At 47.9% G+C, this 19,053-nt stretch overlaps 1 protein-coding gene across 1 annotated transcript; it reads left to right on the top strand.

Moving 5' to 3' along the window:
* The first annotated feature begins 10,523 nt into the window (after positions 1 to 10,523).
* On the top strand, positions 10,524 to 17,003 carry LOC139275678 (hepatic and glial cell adhesion molecule-like). Its single transcript, XM_070892844.1, has 5 exons — positions 10,524 to 10,591; positions 11,960 to 12,277; positions 13,584 to 13,850; positions 15,187 to 15,324; positions 16,972 to 17,003. The coding sequence occupies exons 1-5, from the start codon at positions 10,528 to 10,530 to the stop codon at positions 17,001 to 17,003; spliced, it is 819 nt and encodes a 272-aa protein (XP_070748945.1). The 5' UTR covers positions 10,524 to 10,527.
* The last annotated feature ends 2,050 nt before the right edge of the window (positions 17,004 to 19,053 follow it).

Below are 19,053 nucleotides of genomic sequence, written 5' to 3' on the forward strand. Positions count from 1 at the left end.
ATCATCCTCAACATAAGAATTAGGAGCAGGTGTAGGCCCTCGAGCCTGCTCCGCCATTCAGTAAGAACATGGCTGATCGACCTCAATTCCGTTTTCTCGCCCAATCCCCATATCCCTTGATTTCCCTCCGTGTCAAAAAATCTATCTATCTCAGCCTTGAATATACTCATCCACAGCATCCACAGCCCTCTGGGGTAGAGAATTCCAAGGAGTCAAACCCTGAAGAAATTTTTCCTTATCAGAGTCCTAAATGGCCGACCCCTTATCCTGAGACTATGACCCCTGGTTCTAGAATCCCCAGCCCGGGGAAACAGCCTCTCAGCATCTACCCTGTCAATCCCCCTCAGAATTTTTTATATTTCAATGAGATCACCTCTCTTTCTCCTATACTCCAGACAATACTCATTCTCTACTCAATCTCTCCTCATAGAAATATTTTGAAACTCATGGGAATACAAACCTTGTTTATGCAATCTGTCCTCACAATTTAAGCCATTGAACTTCACAAGGTAAGGCATGTAATTTGTCAACCCTTTGTAAACTTATGGTCAATATTTCTCCCTTAAAAATCAATTCTGCCACGTTTCCTACATTAAAATAGTGACTACACTTTAAAAGTACTTCATTAGCTGTAAAGCACTTTGAGACACAACAAGGTCGTGAAAGGCGCTATCTGAAGGCAAGTCTTCTCCTTTAATTTCATCCAGTTCCATTGTTCAGTTTCCTGGTCCCTTTTACTGAGACCAGCTTTTTATTTGCAGAGCTTTTTAGACTGATTCAAATTCCCACGGTGGGATTTGAACTCGCATTCTCCGAATTTATTTGTCAAGCCTCTGGATCACTAGCCAGTAACACAGCCACAACACTACCACAGCCAATTGTAACATTCCTTTAACTGAACAGCTGGTTCAGTGGCCTCTTCATCGACAAATCATTAAAGTATTGAAGATTACAGCGAAGTAACAACAAACAAAGAGGCATTCAGAAGGAATCAAAGATAATAAAACTGGCATTCTAGGAAGAATCACTGATTACATGGATCGTAGATCTGCTCCAGGGCTCGAGATGTAATCTGTAATCTGAGGGTAACCACTCCTGTGTAATCTGTAATCAGAGGATTAGAGTATACTGATTTATATTGGAGGGTTTAAAATTCAACACACATAATGTTCATGATAGCTTTTTTAATATATTTGTGTTTCGTTTTAAAATGTATTCTATTTTTTTCGGCAAAAACTCAGCTGTTTAAGGCGGTGAGTAATTCATAGAAACATAGAAAATAGGTGCAGGAGTAGGCCATTTGGCCCTTCTAGCCTGCACCGCCATTCAATGAGTTCATGGCTGAACATGCAACTTCAGTACCCCATTCCTGCTTTCTCACCATACCCCTTGATCCCCCTAGTAGTAAGGACTTCATCTAACTCCTTTTTGAATATATTTAGTGAATTGGCCTCAACAACTTTCTGTGGTAGATAATTCCACAGGTTCACCACTCTCTGGGTGAAGAAATTCCTCCTCATCTCGGTCCTAAATGGCTTCCCCCTTATCCTTAGACTGTGTCCCCTGGTTCTGGACTTCCCCAACATTGGGAACATTCTTCCTGCATCTAACCTGTCTAACCCCGTCAGAATTTTAAACGTTTCTATGAGGTCCCCTCTCATTCTTCTGAACTCCAGTGAATACAAGCCCAGTTGATCCAGTCTTTCTTGATAGGTCAGTCCCGCCATCCCGGAAATCAGTCTGGTGAACCTTCGCTGCACTCCCTCAATAGCAAGAATGTCCTTCCTCAGGTTAGGAGACCAAAACTGTACACAATACTCCAGGTGTGGCCTCACCAAGGCCCTGTACAATTGTAGCAACACCTCCCTGCCCTTGTACTCAAATCCTCTCGCTATGAAGGCCAACATGCCATTTGCTTTCTTAACCGCCTGCTGTACCTGCATGCCAACCTTCAATGACTGATGTACCATGACACCCAGGTCTCTTTGCATCTCCCCTTTTCCTAATCTGTCACCATTCAGATAATAGTCTGTCTCTCTGTTTTTACCACCAAAGTGGATAACCTCACATTTTTCCACATTATACTTCATCTGCCATGCATTTTCCCACTCACCTAACCTATCCAAGTCGCTCTGCAGCCTCATAGAATCCTCCTTGCAGCTCACACTGCCACCCAACTTAGTGTCATCCGCAAATTTGGAGATACTACATTTAATCCCCTCGTCTAAATCATTAATGTACAGTGTAAACAGCTGGGGCCCCAGCACAGAACCTTGCGGTACCCCACTAGTCACTGCCTGCCATTCTGAAAAGTCCCCATTTACTCCTACTCTTTGCTTCCTGTCTGACAACCAGTTCTCAATCCATGTCAGCACACTACCCCCAATCCCATGTGCTTTAACTTTGCACATTAATCTCTTGTGTGGGACCTTGTCGAAAGCCTTCTGAAACCCAAATATACCACATCAACTGGTTCTCCCTTGTCCACTCTACTGGAAACATCCTCAAAAAATCCCAGAAGATTTGTCAAGCATGATTTCCCTTTCACAAATCCATGCTGACTTGGACCTATCATATTACCTCTTTCCAAATGCCAAATGCTATGACATCCTTAATAATTGATTCCATCATTTTACCCACTACCGATGTCAGGCTGTAATTCCCTGTTTTCTCTCTCCCTCCTTTTTTAAAAAGTGGGGTTACATTGGCTACCCTCCACTCCATAGGAACTGATCCAGAGTCAATGGAATGTTGGAAAATGACTGTCAATGCATCCACTATTTCCAAGGCCACCTCCTTAAGTACTCTGGGATGCAGTCCATCAGGCCCTGGGGATTTATCGGCCTTCAATCCCATCAATTTCCCCAACACAATTTCCCGACTAATAAGGATTTCCCTCAGTTCCTCCTCCTTACTAGACCCTCCGACCCCTTTTATATCCGGTAGGTTGTTTGTGTCCTCCTCAGTGAATACCGAACCAAAGTACTTGTTCAATTGGTCCGCCATTTCTTTGTTCCCCGTTATGACTTCCCCTGATTCTGACTGCAGGGGACCTACGTTTGTCTTTACTAACCTTTTTCTCTTTACATATCTATAGAAACTTTTGCAATCCTTCTTAATGTTCCCTGCAAGCTTCTTCTCATACTCCATTTTCCCTGCCCTAATCAAACCCTTTGTCCTCCTCTGCTGAGTTCTAAATTTCTCCCAGTCCCCAGGTTCTCTGCTATTTCTGGCCAATTTGTATGCCACTTCCTTGGCTTTAATACTATCCCTGATTTCCCTTGATAGCCACGGTTGAGCCACCTTCCCTTTTTTATTTTTTACGACAGACAGGAATGTACAATTGTTGTAGTTCATCCATGCGGTCTCTAAATGTCTGCCATTGCCCATCCACAGTCAACCCCTTAAGTATCATTCGCCAATCTATCCTAGCCAATTCACGCCTCATACCTTCAAAGTTACCCTTCTTTAAGTTCTGGACCATGGTCTCTGAATTAACTGTTTCATTCTCCATCCTAATGCAGAATTCCACCATATTATGGTCACTCTTCCCCAAGGGGCCTCGCACAACGAGATTGCTAATTAATCCTCTCTCATTACACAACACCCAGTCTAAGATGGCCTCCCCCCTAGTTGGTTCCTCGACATATTGGTCTAAAAAACCATCCCTTATGCACTCCAGGAAATCCTCCTCTACCGTATTGCTTCCAGTTTGGTTAACCCAATCTATGTGCATATTAAAGTCACCCATTATAACTGCTGCACCTTTATTGCACGCACCCCTAATTTCATGTTTGTTGCCCTCCCCAATATCACTACTACTGTTTGGAGGTCTGTACACAACTCCCACTAACGTTTTTTGTCCTTTGGTATTCTGCAGCTCTACCCATATAGATTCCACATCATCCAAGCTAATGTCCTTCCGAACTATTGCATTAATCTCCTCCTTAACCAGCAATGCTACCCCACCTCCTTTTCCTTTTATTCTATCTTTCCTGAATGTTGAATACCCCTGGATGTTGAGTTCCCAGCCCTGATCATCCTGGAGCCACGTCTCCGTAATCCCAATCACATCATATTTGTTAACATCTATTTGCACAGTTAATTCATCCACTTTATTGCGGATACTCCTTGCATTAAGACACAAAGCCTTCAGGCTTGTTCTTTTAACACCCTTTGTCCTTTTAGAATTTTGCTGTACAGTAGCCCTTTTTGTTCTTTGCCTTGGGTTTCTCTGCCCTCCACTTTTCCTCATCTCCTTCCTGTCTTTTGCTTTTGCCTCCTTTTTGTTTCCCTCTGTCTCCCTGCATTGGTTCCCATCCCCCTGCCATATCAGTTTAAATCCTCCCCAACAGCACTAGCAAACACTCCCCCTAGGACATTGGTTCCGGTCCTGCCCAGGTGCAGACCGTCCGGTTTGTACTGGTCCCACCTCCCCCAGAACCGGTTCCAATGCCCCAGCAATTTGAATCCCTCCCTGTTGCACCACTGCTCAAGCCACGTATTCATCTGCGCTATTCAGCCAGAAAGGTTCCACCTTTGGTCGCTGCTCTGCTGATCTCAGTCAGAGTGCAGGTAGGGGCAGTATCATGGACTTGAGCAGGGTTAAAGAGGTGGAAATCAGGCAAGGTTCCCACTCCTGACCTCTCTCCAGTGGTTTGTTGGAACGTGTGTGCGTGCGTGGACATTGTGAGGACAGGGTCCACAAGCAACAACTTGCATTTATGTCCCAAGGGAGAAGGAAAGGACATCGAGTGAGTGATGGAAGGATGGGGGACTGAAAACTGGTCAGAAATACTGGCTTTGAGAGCATTTTTAAAGATGGAGAGAAGAGCAGAGGGGAAGGGGTTCAGGGAGGGATTTCCAGAGCGCAAGAAGTAGGCGGCTGAAGGCTCTGCCATCAGAAGCATGGCAAACGTTGAGAGATTGGACACAAGAACACAAGAATTAGGAGCAGGAGTAGGCCATACGGCCCCTCGAGCTTGCTCCGCCATTCAATGAGATCATGGCTGATCTTCTACCTCAACTCCACTTCCTCGACCGATCCCCATATCCCTTGATTCCCTGAGAGTCCAAAAATCTAGCGATCTCAGTCTTGAATAGACTCAATGGTTCAGCACCCACAGCCCTCTGGGGTAGAGAATTCCAAAGATTCTAAGTGAAGAAATTTCTCCTCGTCTCAATCCTAAATGGCCGACCCCTTATCCTGAGACTGTGCCCCCTAATTCTAGTCTTTCGAGCCAGGGGGAACGTAGGACTCCTGAACTCTGAATTCCTGTGTTTATCTCTTCGATCGTGTTGTTCAGTCGAAGTTGCTGACTAGCCACAGGGTGTTACATTGACACCGTGAGCCAGTTGCACCAGTTTTAGTTGAAGATGCCTTACACACAATATCGGTAAATATACTTCACACGTGTATATTTACTTAACAAACATCTATCACCATTCAGTAACAAGAAAATGAAGCAATCGCACACTCTTCTTTTCGTCTTAACCTTTTACACAAAAAGGTTAAAGTTCACACACACGGTGCGAATATGAGTGTTGAGATCACAGGCTCCACAACCCTGTCTCTTAATTTTTATTTATTAATCAGAAATGCAATGAACCACATGTTGCTAGTGGCTAACATATTAGACAACACTGTCTTAATGCATAGAATCTTCTCCGGTATGGTATAAAACATTTTCATATCCACTTCATTAAAAATCTTGTAAAACGTATGAGGATAGAAAAAAGTCTTTTGAAGAACCCTACGGGCCTATCCATTATTGCCCAAAGATGGCAGTTGCAAGGTGTGTATGAAAACGTTAAGCACAATCAGACAGTGAGCAGGCTCGGGCTGGAATGAAAAGTGTTTGCAGTTAACTCTTCGATTGATGAAAGATAAGAAACCACAGGCAACACATGTGATCTCAGCCATGCACCAGAAATACAACACAATGCAATCTCTGTCCAGCTCACAATCTCGAGCAGGAAAGTCACTTTGAAACTGCCGTTTACACAGAAAGAATTAATAGAGATAATTAAAAAGTACATGTATATTGCATTTTATATCTCAGAAACACAAGGGATCTGGAGAGTAAGTGGGTTTGGGAGAAGTGGTGAGAAATGGGTAGGTGGGGTTGAGGGATATGGGGGAAGGTGGGTGTTGTGTATGGAGGAAGAGTCTGAACACTGAGCTCAAAGTAAAGTGTGACAGTCTTTTGTTGCAGGTCTCCAGAGTGCCTGCAAACCTGGGAAGTCTCCTTAAATACCTGTGCTCCCAAGGGATTACAAGGTACCACCAGAGGACTCATTTAGAGGGCCAAGACCATAAACTTAGCGGCGCCTCCCTGGGTACATTGCTTAACTGCGAGCATGTTTTACATTTGTAAACGCAGTACTCGTAAGTTTGCATCGATACCAGGCCACCACACGTGAGATCTGGCTATCGCTTTCATCATTACGATGCCTGGGTGGGTACTGTGGAGGTCATTGATGAAGGTGTCTCTGCCCTTCTTCGGGACCACTACTCGATTGCCCCACAGAAGGCAGTCTGCCTGTATAGACATTTCATCTTTGCACCGCTGGAACGTCTTTATCTCTTCCTGCATTTCCACTGGGACACTGGACCAACTCCCATGAAGCACACAGCTTTTGACTAGAGATAATAAGGGGTCCTGGCTTGTCCAGGTTTTAATCTGCCGGACGGTGACAGGTGATTGCTCACTCTCAAAATGCTTCCACAACCATGGCTAGATCTGCGGGCTGCGCCATTTCCACCCCCATGGTGGGCAATGGCAGCCTACTGAGAGCATTGGTACAGTTTTCTGTGCCTGGCCTGTGGCGGATGGTGTAGTTGTATGCGGACAACGCGAGCACCCATCTCTGGATGCGGGCCGATGCGTTGGTATTTATCCCTTTATTCTTGGAAAACAGGGATTTAAGTGGCTTATGGTCAGTTTCCAATTCGAATTTTAGCCCAAACAGGTATTGATGCATTTTCTTTACCCCATAGATACACGCTAACGCTTCTTTCAATCATGCTGTAGGCTCTCTCAGCCTTAGACAGACTCCTGGATGCATAAGCAACCGGTTGCAGTTTCCCGAAATCATTAGCTTGTTGCAATACACACCCGATGCCATATGACAAGCATCACATGCTAGTACCAAACGCTTACATGGATCATACAACACAAGCAATTTGTTTGAGCATAGCAATTTTCTCGCTTTTACAATGGCATTTTCTTGGCTTTTGCCCCAAACCCATTCGTCCCCTTTTTGTAGTAAGACATGGAGTGGTTCTAGCAGTGTGCTGAGACCCGGTAAGAAGTTACCAAAGTAGTTAAGGAGTCCCAGAAAAGACCGCAGCTCCGTTACGTTCTGTGGCCTCGGTGTGTTCTCGATTGCCTCCGTCTTCGCGTTGATGGGCCTGATGCCGTCCGCCGCAATCCTCCTTCCCAGGAACTCCACTTCAGGCGCCAGGAAAATGCACTTCGAGCATTTTAACCTGAGCCCCACACGGTTGAGTCGACTAAGAACCTCCTCCAGGTTCTGCAGGTGCTCAACTGTGTTCCGACCTGTGACCAAGATATCGTCCTGGAAGACCACGGTGTGCGGGACCGACTTCAGTAAACTTTCCATGTTTCTCTGGAATATCGCCGCCACTGATCAGATTCCAAATGGGCATCTGTTATAAACAAAAAGACCTTTGTGTGTGTTGATGCAGGTGAGGGCCTTCAATGATTCCTCCAGTTCCTGCGTCATGTAGGTTGAAGTCAGATCCAGCTTCGTGAACGTTTTTTCTCCCGCCAGCGTTGCAAAGAGGTCATCGGCCTTTAGTAGTGGGTATTTGTCCTGCAGGGAGAAACGATTGATAGTTACTTTGTAATCACCACAGATTCTGATGTTGCTGTCTCCCTTGAGAATTGGGATAATAGGACTGGCCCACTCGCTGAACTCGATCGGTGAAATGATGCCCTCTCTTTGCAGCTGGTCTAGCTCAATCTCTATCCTTTCTCTCATCATGTACGGTACTGCTCTCGCCTTGTGATGGATGGGTCGCGCCCCCGGAATTAGGAGGATCTGCACTTTTGCTCCTTGGAATTTCCCGATGCCTGGTTCGAACAGCGAAGGAAATTTGTTTAAGATCTGGGCACACAAAGTGTCATCAGCGGGCGATAGCGCTCGGACGTTGTCCCAGTTCCAGCGTATCTTTCTCAGCCAGCTCCTGCCGAGCAGCGTGGGACCATCGCCCGGTACCACCCAGAGTGGTAGCTTGTGTACCGCTCCATCATAGGAGACCTTTACGGTAGCACTGCCGATTACAGAAATCAGTTCTTTCGTGTAAGTTCTTAGTTTTGTGCGAACTGGAGTTAAGACTGGCCTTGAGGCCTTGTTGCCCCACAACCTTTCGAAAGTCTTTTTGCCCATGATGGACTGGCTCGCGCCCGTGACCAGCTCCATTGACACCAGGAGTCCATTTAGTTCAACATTCAGCATTATCGGGGGACAATTTATGTGTGCATCCCATGTACCTCTGCCTTCTCTATCTGAGGCTTTGGTTCATCGTGATCCTCTGTGGATCTGTCCTCCTCTGCAACATGGTGGTTTGCAGGTTTAACAGGCTTAGCAGCTCGCCTGCACACTCGTTGGAGGTGTCCCATTCTTCCACAGCCTTTGCAAACGTACTCTTTGAATAGGCATGAATGGAACCGATGATCACCCCCGCAGCGCCAACAAGGTGTTAATGGCCTTGATGGTGGACTCTCAGTCATCTGCAGACGTGCAGCTGCAGGTATGTGTGACCGGCCCTGTCCGTTACGATTCGAAAACAACATCACTTTGTTCACAGTACTTGTAACAGCACTTGTGTGCTGAGAGATTTGCTTCGTATTGTCACTGGTGGCAATGAACGCCTGGGCTATCGCTATGGCCTTACTCAAGGTTGGGGTCTCTACAAGTCTCAAAAGTTTGCAAAGTATGGTTTTGTGGCCAATGCCAAGTACAAAAAAGTCTCTGAGCATGTGCTCCAAATGTCCTTCAAATTCGCAATGTCCTGCAAGACGTCTTAACTCGGCGACATAACTCGCCACTTCCTGGCCTTCAGACCTTTTTATAGGTGTAGAACCGGTACCTCACCATCAGAACACTTTCCTTCAGGTTCAAATGCTCTCGGACCAGTGTGCACAAATCGTCGTACGATTTCTCCGTGGGTTTCGCTGGAGTGAGCAGATTCTTCATGAGGCCCCACACGGTGAGGAGGATCACCCTTCCTTTGGCAGCGCTCTCTTCCCCATCTGGCTCATTGGCCACGAAGTATTGGTCGAGTTGCTCCATAAAAGTTTCCCAATCATCTCCCTCCGAAAATTTCTCCAGGATGCCCACTGTTCTCTGCATCTTTGGTTTCGCTATCTGTATCTCGTCGCCAGTTGTTGTGTATGGAGAAAGTGTCAGACTGAACACTATGAGCTCAAAGTAAAGTGTGACCTTAGTCTTTTATTGCAGGTCTCCAGAGTGCCTCTCCAACCTGTGAAGCCTCCTTAAATACCTGTGCTCCCAAGGGATTATGGGATCCCTTGGGACTCCAGGGGATGAGCCCTCTGGTGGCTGAACAGAGTAAATACAAGTCCACATATATAACAGTGGGTAGGTGGGGTTGAGGGATATGGGGGAAGGTGAGTAGGTGGGGTTGAGGGATATGGGGGTAGCTGGGGCTGAGGGATTAGGTGGGGTTGAGGGACATGGTGGATATGTGGGGTTGAGAGTGGGGTTCAGGCGGGATTGGCTTGTTGGGCCTAATGGCCTTCTCATGTACCTGGACATTCTTTTGTCTCCATGCATCATACAGCTTCACACTGTACATTGTATAATACCTGAGTTTGTAAAAGATGTTATTGTTTTAAGCAACACGATGGGACCTCGGAAAGCACAGAGAGTGAACCTGATTGATCCAAACACTGAGACAGGAAGTAGAGATGTGTAACCAGAGCAGTTTCATCGTCATGTCAAGGTACAGGTACAAGTGCAGAGTGCTGTTGTGGTCTATTGAAGGTCGCTGGCAGAACCTGGAAGCAAGCCTCCTGTCTGCCTGATCTGTCGGCCAAGGTACAGCTTGTGACACCTCGGACCCAGAAAGGAGGTGAGAAATATGAATGAAAAGGCGGCGAGGTGAACTGATGATTTAGCCCTGGCCCATCACCGGGTGGGGGGGTCACAGACACACTGAGTTTGAAAGGCTGCTGGTGGAGGGACCAATATTGCTGATAGACATAATCTGCACTGTGGTTTCGCCTTATTTTCATCTCTATATCTGTTCCGGTTTATATGGAACGGAAACGGTGAGGACTCACAAGAGGGTAATGCACAGCGGAAAAAATCTTTTCTGATGCTGATTTGTGATAGAACATCATTCTGGGATAAACTGCTACTAACTTATTTGTGGGGTTTTTGTCCCGTTCTGACATGTTGCCTCAGTTTGATTTGGAATTCTCCGCAATCGACCGAGGCACGTTCCTGCGACGTGTTTCTGAAACCGTCAGAGCTATGCTGTGTTCACAAAGATATTTAACATCATTCGTAATCCTGCTCCTTGGGCTGATGCAGGGAGGTAAGTGTGAATGTTACTTCAAAACTGTGCGTTCAAAAGCCTTGTGGGAGCCGATCATTCTCTGTCTTGTTCAGTCATATCATTACACAACTTTTGAGGTTATAAAGGGTATCGCCAAGACCGTTCACTTTGGCCCAAGGGTTTAAATCTCGGGATAATTGAGCTGTGAAATAAGTTAGCAGGGAAGGATATTGATGTGCGCGGTGGAAATGGGGTCAAGAGCCATTGGAACGTCAAGGTGGCTAAACTGGTGGAAATAAAATACCCAGCGGGTTGTTGTGATCGGGAACGCGCGGCCTGAAAGGGGATTGGAAGCAGATTCAACAGTAACATTCAGAAGGGAATTGGATAAACACTTGAAGGGGGACATTTTGCAGGGCTGTGGGGAAAGAGCAGTTGGGTGAGGTTGTGGGATTAATTGGGTCGCTCTTTCAAAGAGCCGCCACAGGTACGGTGGGCTGTCTATGATTCCCACTCAGAGCCAGCTAACGCTGCAAGGCAGTTATGGGCAACAACAACTTGCATTTATATAGCACCTTTAACGTCTGAAAATACCAAAAGCACTTCGGGACATAGGAACAGAGGAGGCCATTTAGCCCCTCAAGCCTGTTCCACCATTCAGTGGTTGATCTGTGACCTAACTCCATATCCCTTAATAGCTTTGGTGAACAGAAACCCAAATGGACAAAAATCCAGTAGACAAGAAGATCTCTGCTGACGAGCTGCACAACTCTTTTAGAGTAAACTAATCAACATTAGATCGAGTGCCCCCCGATCTGGGGGACACTCCAGACACTTATAACAGCCCTCTTTTTTTTTGTATTTTTGTTTTTTTTTTGTATTTTTGTAGGGTTTTTTTGGTGTTTTTTTAGGGCATTAAAATTCAATATTTTACAAGTGCCCCCTATAAAAGTGGAGGGGGACGAGCTGCACAGCTTTCCCTGGTTAAATCAAGGTGGAAACATTTACCCCTTTAATCAGGGGGCACTTGACTTTGATTTAATTATTTTTTATTGTTCACAACAAAATATTTGTAACCCTGCGCACACTTGGGGGTCTCAATGCTTTGGTCTTCCAACCAGCATCTTGTGTTCTCTGGACGGGTGACTGGGGAGTGCTGTCCCTATGGGGCGAGAAGCTGCACTCCATGTGGGTCTAACAGAAACTACGGTGTGGAGTTCTCAGAAGCCGGATTCGTAGCCTCTGCTGGACGGAGATGGGTCTCCGCACGTGTGGTGTATTACGGAGATGGGTCTCCGCATGTATCAGCCAGCCAAACAAAAACATTCTCTGTGGTGAAAGGCTGGTGTCGGGAGTCCTGAAAAAACCCAGCTTTCTGTTCTTTTAATGTGTTTCATTCCCTTTCAGTATCTGCACATACAAAGCTAGTGACTGGATTCCTGCATCGACCCGTCTGTCTTGTGGTGGAGGTGAACATGGATGACTCTCGCTCGACACAAACCATCATCTGGCAGAGAGGGAGCCAGCATATCGTCCAGTACCAGAAGGCATCAAACGCGTCCGCCAAGATCTTCCCCAAGTACGAGGGACGCGTGACCTATGACCCAGAAAACAACTCGCTGGTCATCCACCAACTGAGCCTCCAGGATGAGGGTCACTACATGATAACCATCACACCGAGTTCTGGACTGGAAGTTCGTACATTCATCAACCTGACGGTGCTAGGTCAGTTTATAACATTTTCATAAGAAATTTTTAGCTCATTAAAGGTGAGGGAGGTCACCAAGAATCAACTTTTAGCACTCCCAGATTTTTTAAAAAACCCACGCGTCAAAGCTCCCTATACCCTGCCTCCGACATTGCATCCCATATTCACCCTCGGAACAACCAGCCCCAGTTATCCAGCCACGGAGAGACATTGATTCCCTCCATGAGCAGGCTAGTTTTGTGTGGTGAAGGTTGACCTATAAAACCTTCATTAAATAAAATCGTTTCACTCAGAATCTTTGTAGCAGGTGAAAGGGGAGTTTCCCTGCACAAGGTCATCTCACACTGGACCACCCAGTGAGGGGATGGGGCTCTGTGATTCCCCCCAGTGAGGGGTCTGGGTCTGTGATTCCCCCCAGTGAGGGGTCTGGGTCTGTGATTCCCCCAGTGAGGGGTCGGGGCTCTGTGATTCCCCCAGTGAGGGGTCGGGGGCCTGTGATTTCCCCCAGTGAGGGGACGGGGCTCTGTGATTCCCCCAGTGAGGGGTCGGGGGCCTGTAATTCCTCCCAGTGACAGAACGGAGGTCTGTGATTCCCCCCAGTGAGGGGTCAGGGGTCTGTGATTCCCCCCAGTGAGGGGTCGGGGGTCTGTGATTTCCCCCCAGTGACAGAACGGGGGTCTCTGATTCCCCCCAGTGATGGAACAGGGGTCTGGGTCTGTGATTCCCCCCAGTGACAGAACGAGGGTCTGGGTCTGTGATTCCCCCCAGTGACAGAACGGGGGTCTGGGTCTGTGATTCCCCCCAGTGACAGAACGGGGGTCTGGGTCTGTGATTCCCCCCAGTGACAGAACGACGGTCTGGGTCTGTGATTCCCCCCAGTGAGGGGTCGGGGGCCTGTAATTCCCCCCAGTGACAGAACGGGGGTTTGTGATTCCCCCCCAGTGACAGAACGGGGGCCTGTGATTCCCCTCAGTGACAGAACGGGGGTCTGTGATTCCCCCCCAGTGAGGGGTCAGGGATCTGTGATTCCCCCCCAGTGACGAGACGGTGGTCTGGGTCTGTGATTTCCCCCCCAGTGAGGGGTCGGGGGTCTGTGTTTCTGTGACTTTCCATCAGGATCAGGAGAAGGAACCATTGCTAATGTTGTCCTTATCCATGGCCCAGGGTACTGAGGCTAACTGCATAGCCCCAACAGATGGGTGTTGGAATGGGCCCTCCCTGGCCCATATGGTTCAGTAGTGCACCAGTTCGTGCCGTTTACATTGCCTCCAGTTGCACGCTTCTGGTTTCCTCCGCCTCACATGGACGGTCCCTCTGATTTAGTTCCAGTTTCGGAGCCCAGGATTACAGTGCGGACAGAAGGTGCTCCCCACCCAATGCTGATCATGAACTGCACAGTCGAGAACGGCTCCGACCCACAAGTCTCCTGGATGAAAGACAACAAAATCCTCGTGAGTGGCCAACAGTTCCGGCCGTTGATCAACTATCGCAGTTTCAGAGTGGCCAACGTGACCAGTTCGGACTGTGGCACTTACACCTGCATCGTCCAAAACCCAGTCAACAGGGTCGAGGCTCCACAGCTGATCACAGGTCAGGAGAAAGAAAGAAAGAATTCACATTTATATAGCACCTTTTGCAACCTCAGGGCATCCCGGAGCACTTTAAAGCCAGTGAAGTACTTGTGGAGTGTAGTCACTGTTGTAATGTAAGAAACATGGCAAGCAGTTTGCACACAGCAAGCTCCCACAAACAGCAATGTGATAATGACCAGATAATCTGTATTAATGATGTTGGTTGTGGGATAAATATTGGCCAGGACACCGGGGAAAACACCTCTGCTCTTCTTCGTATAATGCCATAGGATTGTTGAAGTCCACCTGAGCAGATTAACGTCTCATTGAAAGACTGCACCTCCGACAGTGCATCACTCCCTCAGTACTGCACTGGAGTGTCAGCCTAGATTATGTGCTCAAGTGTCTGGTAAACCTTTTTCATAAGTGAGCTGTATAATCTCCCTGGCCGGTCAGTGTTTAAATACATCACCTGCGCTTAGTTAATCTCAGCTGGGATTATCACTGGGCAAAATCCTCAAACTGTCTTTGGAATACAGAAAGTGCATTGTGTTGTGTCTGAACCTGCAAGGAGATCAAGGCTGTCTCATTGGGTACATTTCCCAGACCAAGCACAGGGAGAGCTAGCTGTCTACTGTGGGACCGTATCCCGAAAGGGGAGTCAATGCAACAACAACAACTTTTATTTATATAGCGCTTTTCACATAGTAAAATGTCCCAAGGTGCTTCACAGGAGTGATTATGAAACAAAATTTGACACCGAGCCACATAAGGAGATATGAGGACAGGTGACCAAAAGCTTGACCAAAGATGTCAGTTTTAAGGAGCGTCTTAAAGGAGAGAGACATAGAGAGGTTTAGGGAGGGAATTCCAGAGCTTAGGGCCCAGGAAGCTGAAGGCACGGCCGCCAATGGTGGAGCAATGGGAATTGGGGGAAACGCAAGAGGCCAGAATTGGAGGAGTGCAGAGATCTCGGAGGTTTGTAGGGCTGGAGGAGGTTACATAGTTAGGGAGGGGCGAGACCATGGAGGAATTTGAAAACAAGGATGAGAATTTTAACTGGGAGCCAATGTAGGCCAGCGAGTATAGCGATGATGGGTGAACGGGACTTGGTGCGAGTTAGGACACAGGCAGCAGAGTTTTGGATGACCTCAAGTTTACCGAGGGTAGGATGTGGGAGGCTGGCCAGGGTTGTGTTGGAATGGTCGAGTCTAGAGGTAGCAAAGACTTTGAACACCTTGAGGAGGGGAGAAAAAACAGACAGAATTAATTGTTTTATTAAATAGGAAGAAAAGGATTGCCGGGATTTGTGAGTGGGAGCTGCTTGCATTTTTGTTTGTTTCATGTTTCCCCAGATGAACATTTCCAGGAATGTTTGCATCGGCCCGCTCTGGGAATGGGACAGGCTCTGAGTATCACCGTTGCCGTGCTTTGTGCAGTCGGATTCCTTGCAGTTTTCATCGTGATCAAAAAATACAAAGGGAGGCGAAGGGGTAAGATTGTTAAACGTCCCGAGCCTGGCTGTGGGAGTCTCCCAGAGACACTGGACTGCAGGAGGTAGTTCAGAACGCTATGGGCTGTGAGGTGGGAGGCAGGACATTTCTTTCCTGGGGTGGGTGGGGGGACCCACTCAGTAAGTGGGGAGGAGGGGAATCTCCCCACCCACGTGATAATTTCCAAACGTGGTTACCTGTCTGCAGTTCGGGTTTCCACACAGGAGGTACGGGGCTTTCATTATACATTCAAATTCCATGCAAAACAGATGCTAATCAGGGGGCTGATCAGCGGTTTCTCACACCACATCTGCTAGACATGGGGACTCGAAGGGGTTCCTCAACGCTAACCTGCTCATTTCTGTTTGGATAAATGGCCGTAGCATCTAGCCTCTGGAGAAGGGTCTGCTTATCACAGCAAATGGGAATGGTAGCACAGTGGTTAAGTTACAGGACTAGTAATCCAGAGGCCTGGACGAATAATTTGGAGACATGAGTTCAAATCCCACCACAGCAGCTGGGGAATTAAAAAATTGAGTTAAATAAATCTGGAATAAAAAGCTAGTATCAGTAATGGTGACCATGAAACTATCGGATTGTTGTAAAAGCCCATCTGGTTCACTAATTGTGCTTTAGGGAAGGAAATCTGCCGTCCTTACCTGGTCGGGCCTACATGTGACTCCAGACCCACAGCAGTGGACCTTTCAGCCAATGACCCAGACTCCTCCATCACCATCCCTGGGTATGTCCAGTCACCCCGGCAGGACAGGCCCACCAGGGGAGGTGGCTCAGCGGTATACAGTCGGGAGGGAGTGGCCCTGGGAGTCCTCAACATTGACTCCAAACCCCATGTAGTCTCATGGCTTCAGGTCAAGCATTGGCAAGGAAACCTCCTGCTGATTATCACCTACTGCCCTCCCTCAGCTGATGAATCAGTGCTCCTCCATGGTGAACACCACTTGGAAGAAGCACTGAAAGTAGCAAGGGCATAGAATGTACTCTGGGTGGGAGAATTTAATGTCCGTCACCAAGAGTGGCTCGGTAGCACCACTACTGACTAAGCTGGCCAAGTCCTGAAGGACATAGCTGCCAGACCGGGCCTGCAGCAGGTGGTGAGAGAGCACGAGGGAAAAACCTACTTGACCTCGTCCTCACCCATCTACCTGTCGCAGATGCATCTGTCCATGACAACATTGATAGCAGTGACCACCGCAGTGTCATTGTGGAGACAAAGTCCTGTCTTCACACCGAGGACACCCTCCATTGTGTTGTGTGGCACTACCACCGTGCTAAATGGGATAGATTCAGAACAGATCTAGCAGCTCAAAACTGGGCATTCATGATGTGCTGTGGGCCATCAGCAGCAGCAGAATTGTATTCCACCACAATCTGTAACCTCATGGCCTGGCATATCCCTCACTCTACCATTACCATCAAGTCAGGGGACCAACCCTGGCTCAATGAGGAGTGTGGAAGAGGATGCCAGGAGCAGCACCAGGTATACCCAAAAATGAGGTGCCAACCTGGGGAAGCTGCAACACAGGACTACATGCATGCTAAACAGCAGAAGCAGCATATTATAGACAGGGATAAGCGATCCCACAATCAGCAGAGCAGATCCATGTTCTGCAATCCTGTCATATCCAGTGGTGAATGGTGATGGACCATTAAACAACTAACGGGAGGAGGAGGCTCCATGAATATCCCCATCCTCAATGATGGCGGAGCCCAGCACGTGAGTGCAACAGACAAGACTGAAGCATTTAAAACCATCATCACCCAGAAGTGCCGAGTGGATGATGTATATCGGCCTCCCCCTAAGGTTCCCGCCATCACAGAAGCCAGTCTTCAGCCAATTTGCCTCACTCCACATGATATCAGGAAATGGCTGAGCGCACTGGATACAGCAAAGGCTCTGGGCTCCAACAACATCCTGGCTGTTGTGCTGAAGACTTGTGCCCCAGAGCTAGCTGCACCTCTCGCCAAGCTGTTCCTGTACAGCTACAACACCGGCATCTACCTGAAACTGCTCAGGTATGTCCTGTCCATGAAAAGCAGGACAAATCCAATCCGGCCAATTACCGCCCCATCAGTCTACTCTCAATCATCAGCAAAGTGATGGAGGGTGTCATCAACAGTGCCATCAAACGGCACGTACTCACCAATAACCTGCTCACCGATACCCAGTTTGGGTTCCACCAGGGACCACTCGGCTCCAGACCTCATTACAGCCTTGGTCCAAACATGGACAAAAGAGCTGAATTCAGAGGTGAGGTGAGAGTGACTAACCTTGATATCAAAGCAGCATTTGACTGAGTGCGGCACCATGGAGCCCTAATAAAACTGGTCAATGGGAATCGGGGGGAAAACTCTCCACTGGCTGGAGTCATACCCGGCACAAAGGAAGATGGTTGTGGTGGTTGGAGGTCAATCATCACAGCCTCAGGACATCGCTGCAGGAGTTCCTCAGAGTAGTGTACTAGGTCCAACCACCTTCAGCTGCTTCATCAATTACCTTCCCACCATCGTAAGGTCAGAAGTGAGGATGTTCGCTGATGACTGCACAATGTTCAGTGCCATTCGCAACTCCTCAGAAAATGACGCCATCCATAGCAGCAACAGCTGGACGACATTCAGACGGGTGTCTCACCTCCTGACTCCCCAAAGCTTATCCACCATCTACAAGGCACAAGTCAGGAGTGTGGGAACACTCTCCACTTGCCTGGATGAGTGCAGCTCCAACAACACTCGAGAAGCTTTACACCATCCAGGACAAAGCAGCCGCTTGATTGGCTCCCCATCCACCACCTTCAACACTCACTCCCTCCACCACCGGCGCACCGTGGCTGCAGTGTGCACCATCTACAAGATGCACTGCAGCAACTCGCCAAGGCTTCTTCGGCAGCACCTCCCAAACCCACGACCTCTACCACCTAGAAGGACAAGGGCAGCAGGCGCATGGGAACACCACCACCTCCACGTTCCCCTCCCAGTCACACACCATCCTGACATAGAAACATAGAAAATAGGTGCAGGAGTCTGTCATTCGGCCCTTCGAGCCTGCACCACCATTCAATATGATCATGGCTGATCATGCAACTTCAGTACTCCATTCCTGCTTTCTCTCCATACCCCTTGATCCCTTTAGCCGTAAGGGCCACATCTAACTCCCTTTTGAATATATCTAACAAACTGGCCTCAACAACTTTCTGTGGTAGAGAATTCTACAGGTTCACAATTCTGAGTGAAGAAGTTTCTCCTCATCTCGGTCCTAAATGGCTTACCCCTTAACCTTAGACTGTGACCCCTGGTTCTGGACTTCCCCAACATCGGGAACATTCTTCCTGCATCTAACCTGTCCAATCCCGTCAGAATTTTATATGTTTCTATGAAATCCCCTCTCATTCTTCAAAATTACAGAGAATATAAGCCTAGTCGATCCAGTCTTTCTTCATATATCGCTGCACTCCCTCAATAGCAAGAACGTCCTTCCTCAGATTAGGAGACCAAAACTGTACACAATATTCAAGGTGTGGCCTCACCAAGGCCCTGTACAACTGCAGTAAGACCTCCCTGCTCCTATACTCAAATCCTCTCGCTATGAAGGCCAACATACCATTTGCCTTCTTCACCGCCTGCTGTACCTGCATGCCAACTTTCAATGACTGATGTACCATGACACCCAGGTCTCGTTGCACCTCCCCTTTTCCTAATTTGTCACCATTCAGG

Source organism: Pristiophorus japonicus, chromosome 11, assembly GCF_044704955.1.
Source record: "Pristiophorus japonicus isolate sPriJap1 chromosome 11, sPriJap1.hap1, whole genome shotgun sequence".
Lineage (NCBI taxonomy): Eukaryota > Metazoa > Chordata > Chondrichthyes > Pristiophoridae > Pristiophorus > Pristiophorus japonicus.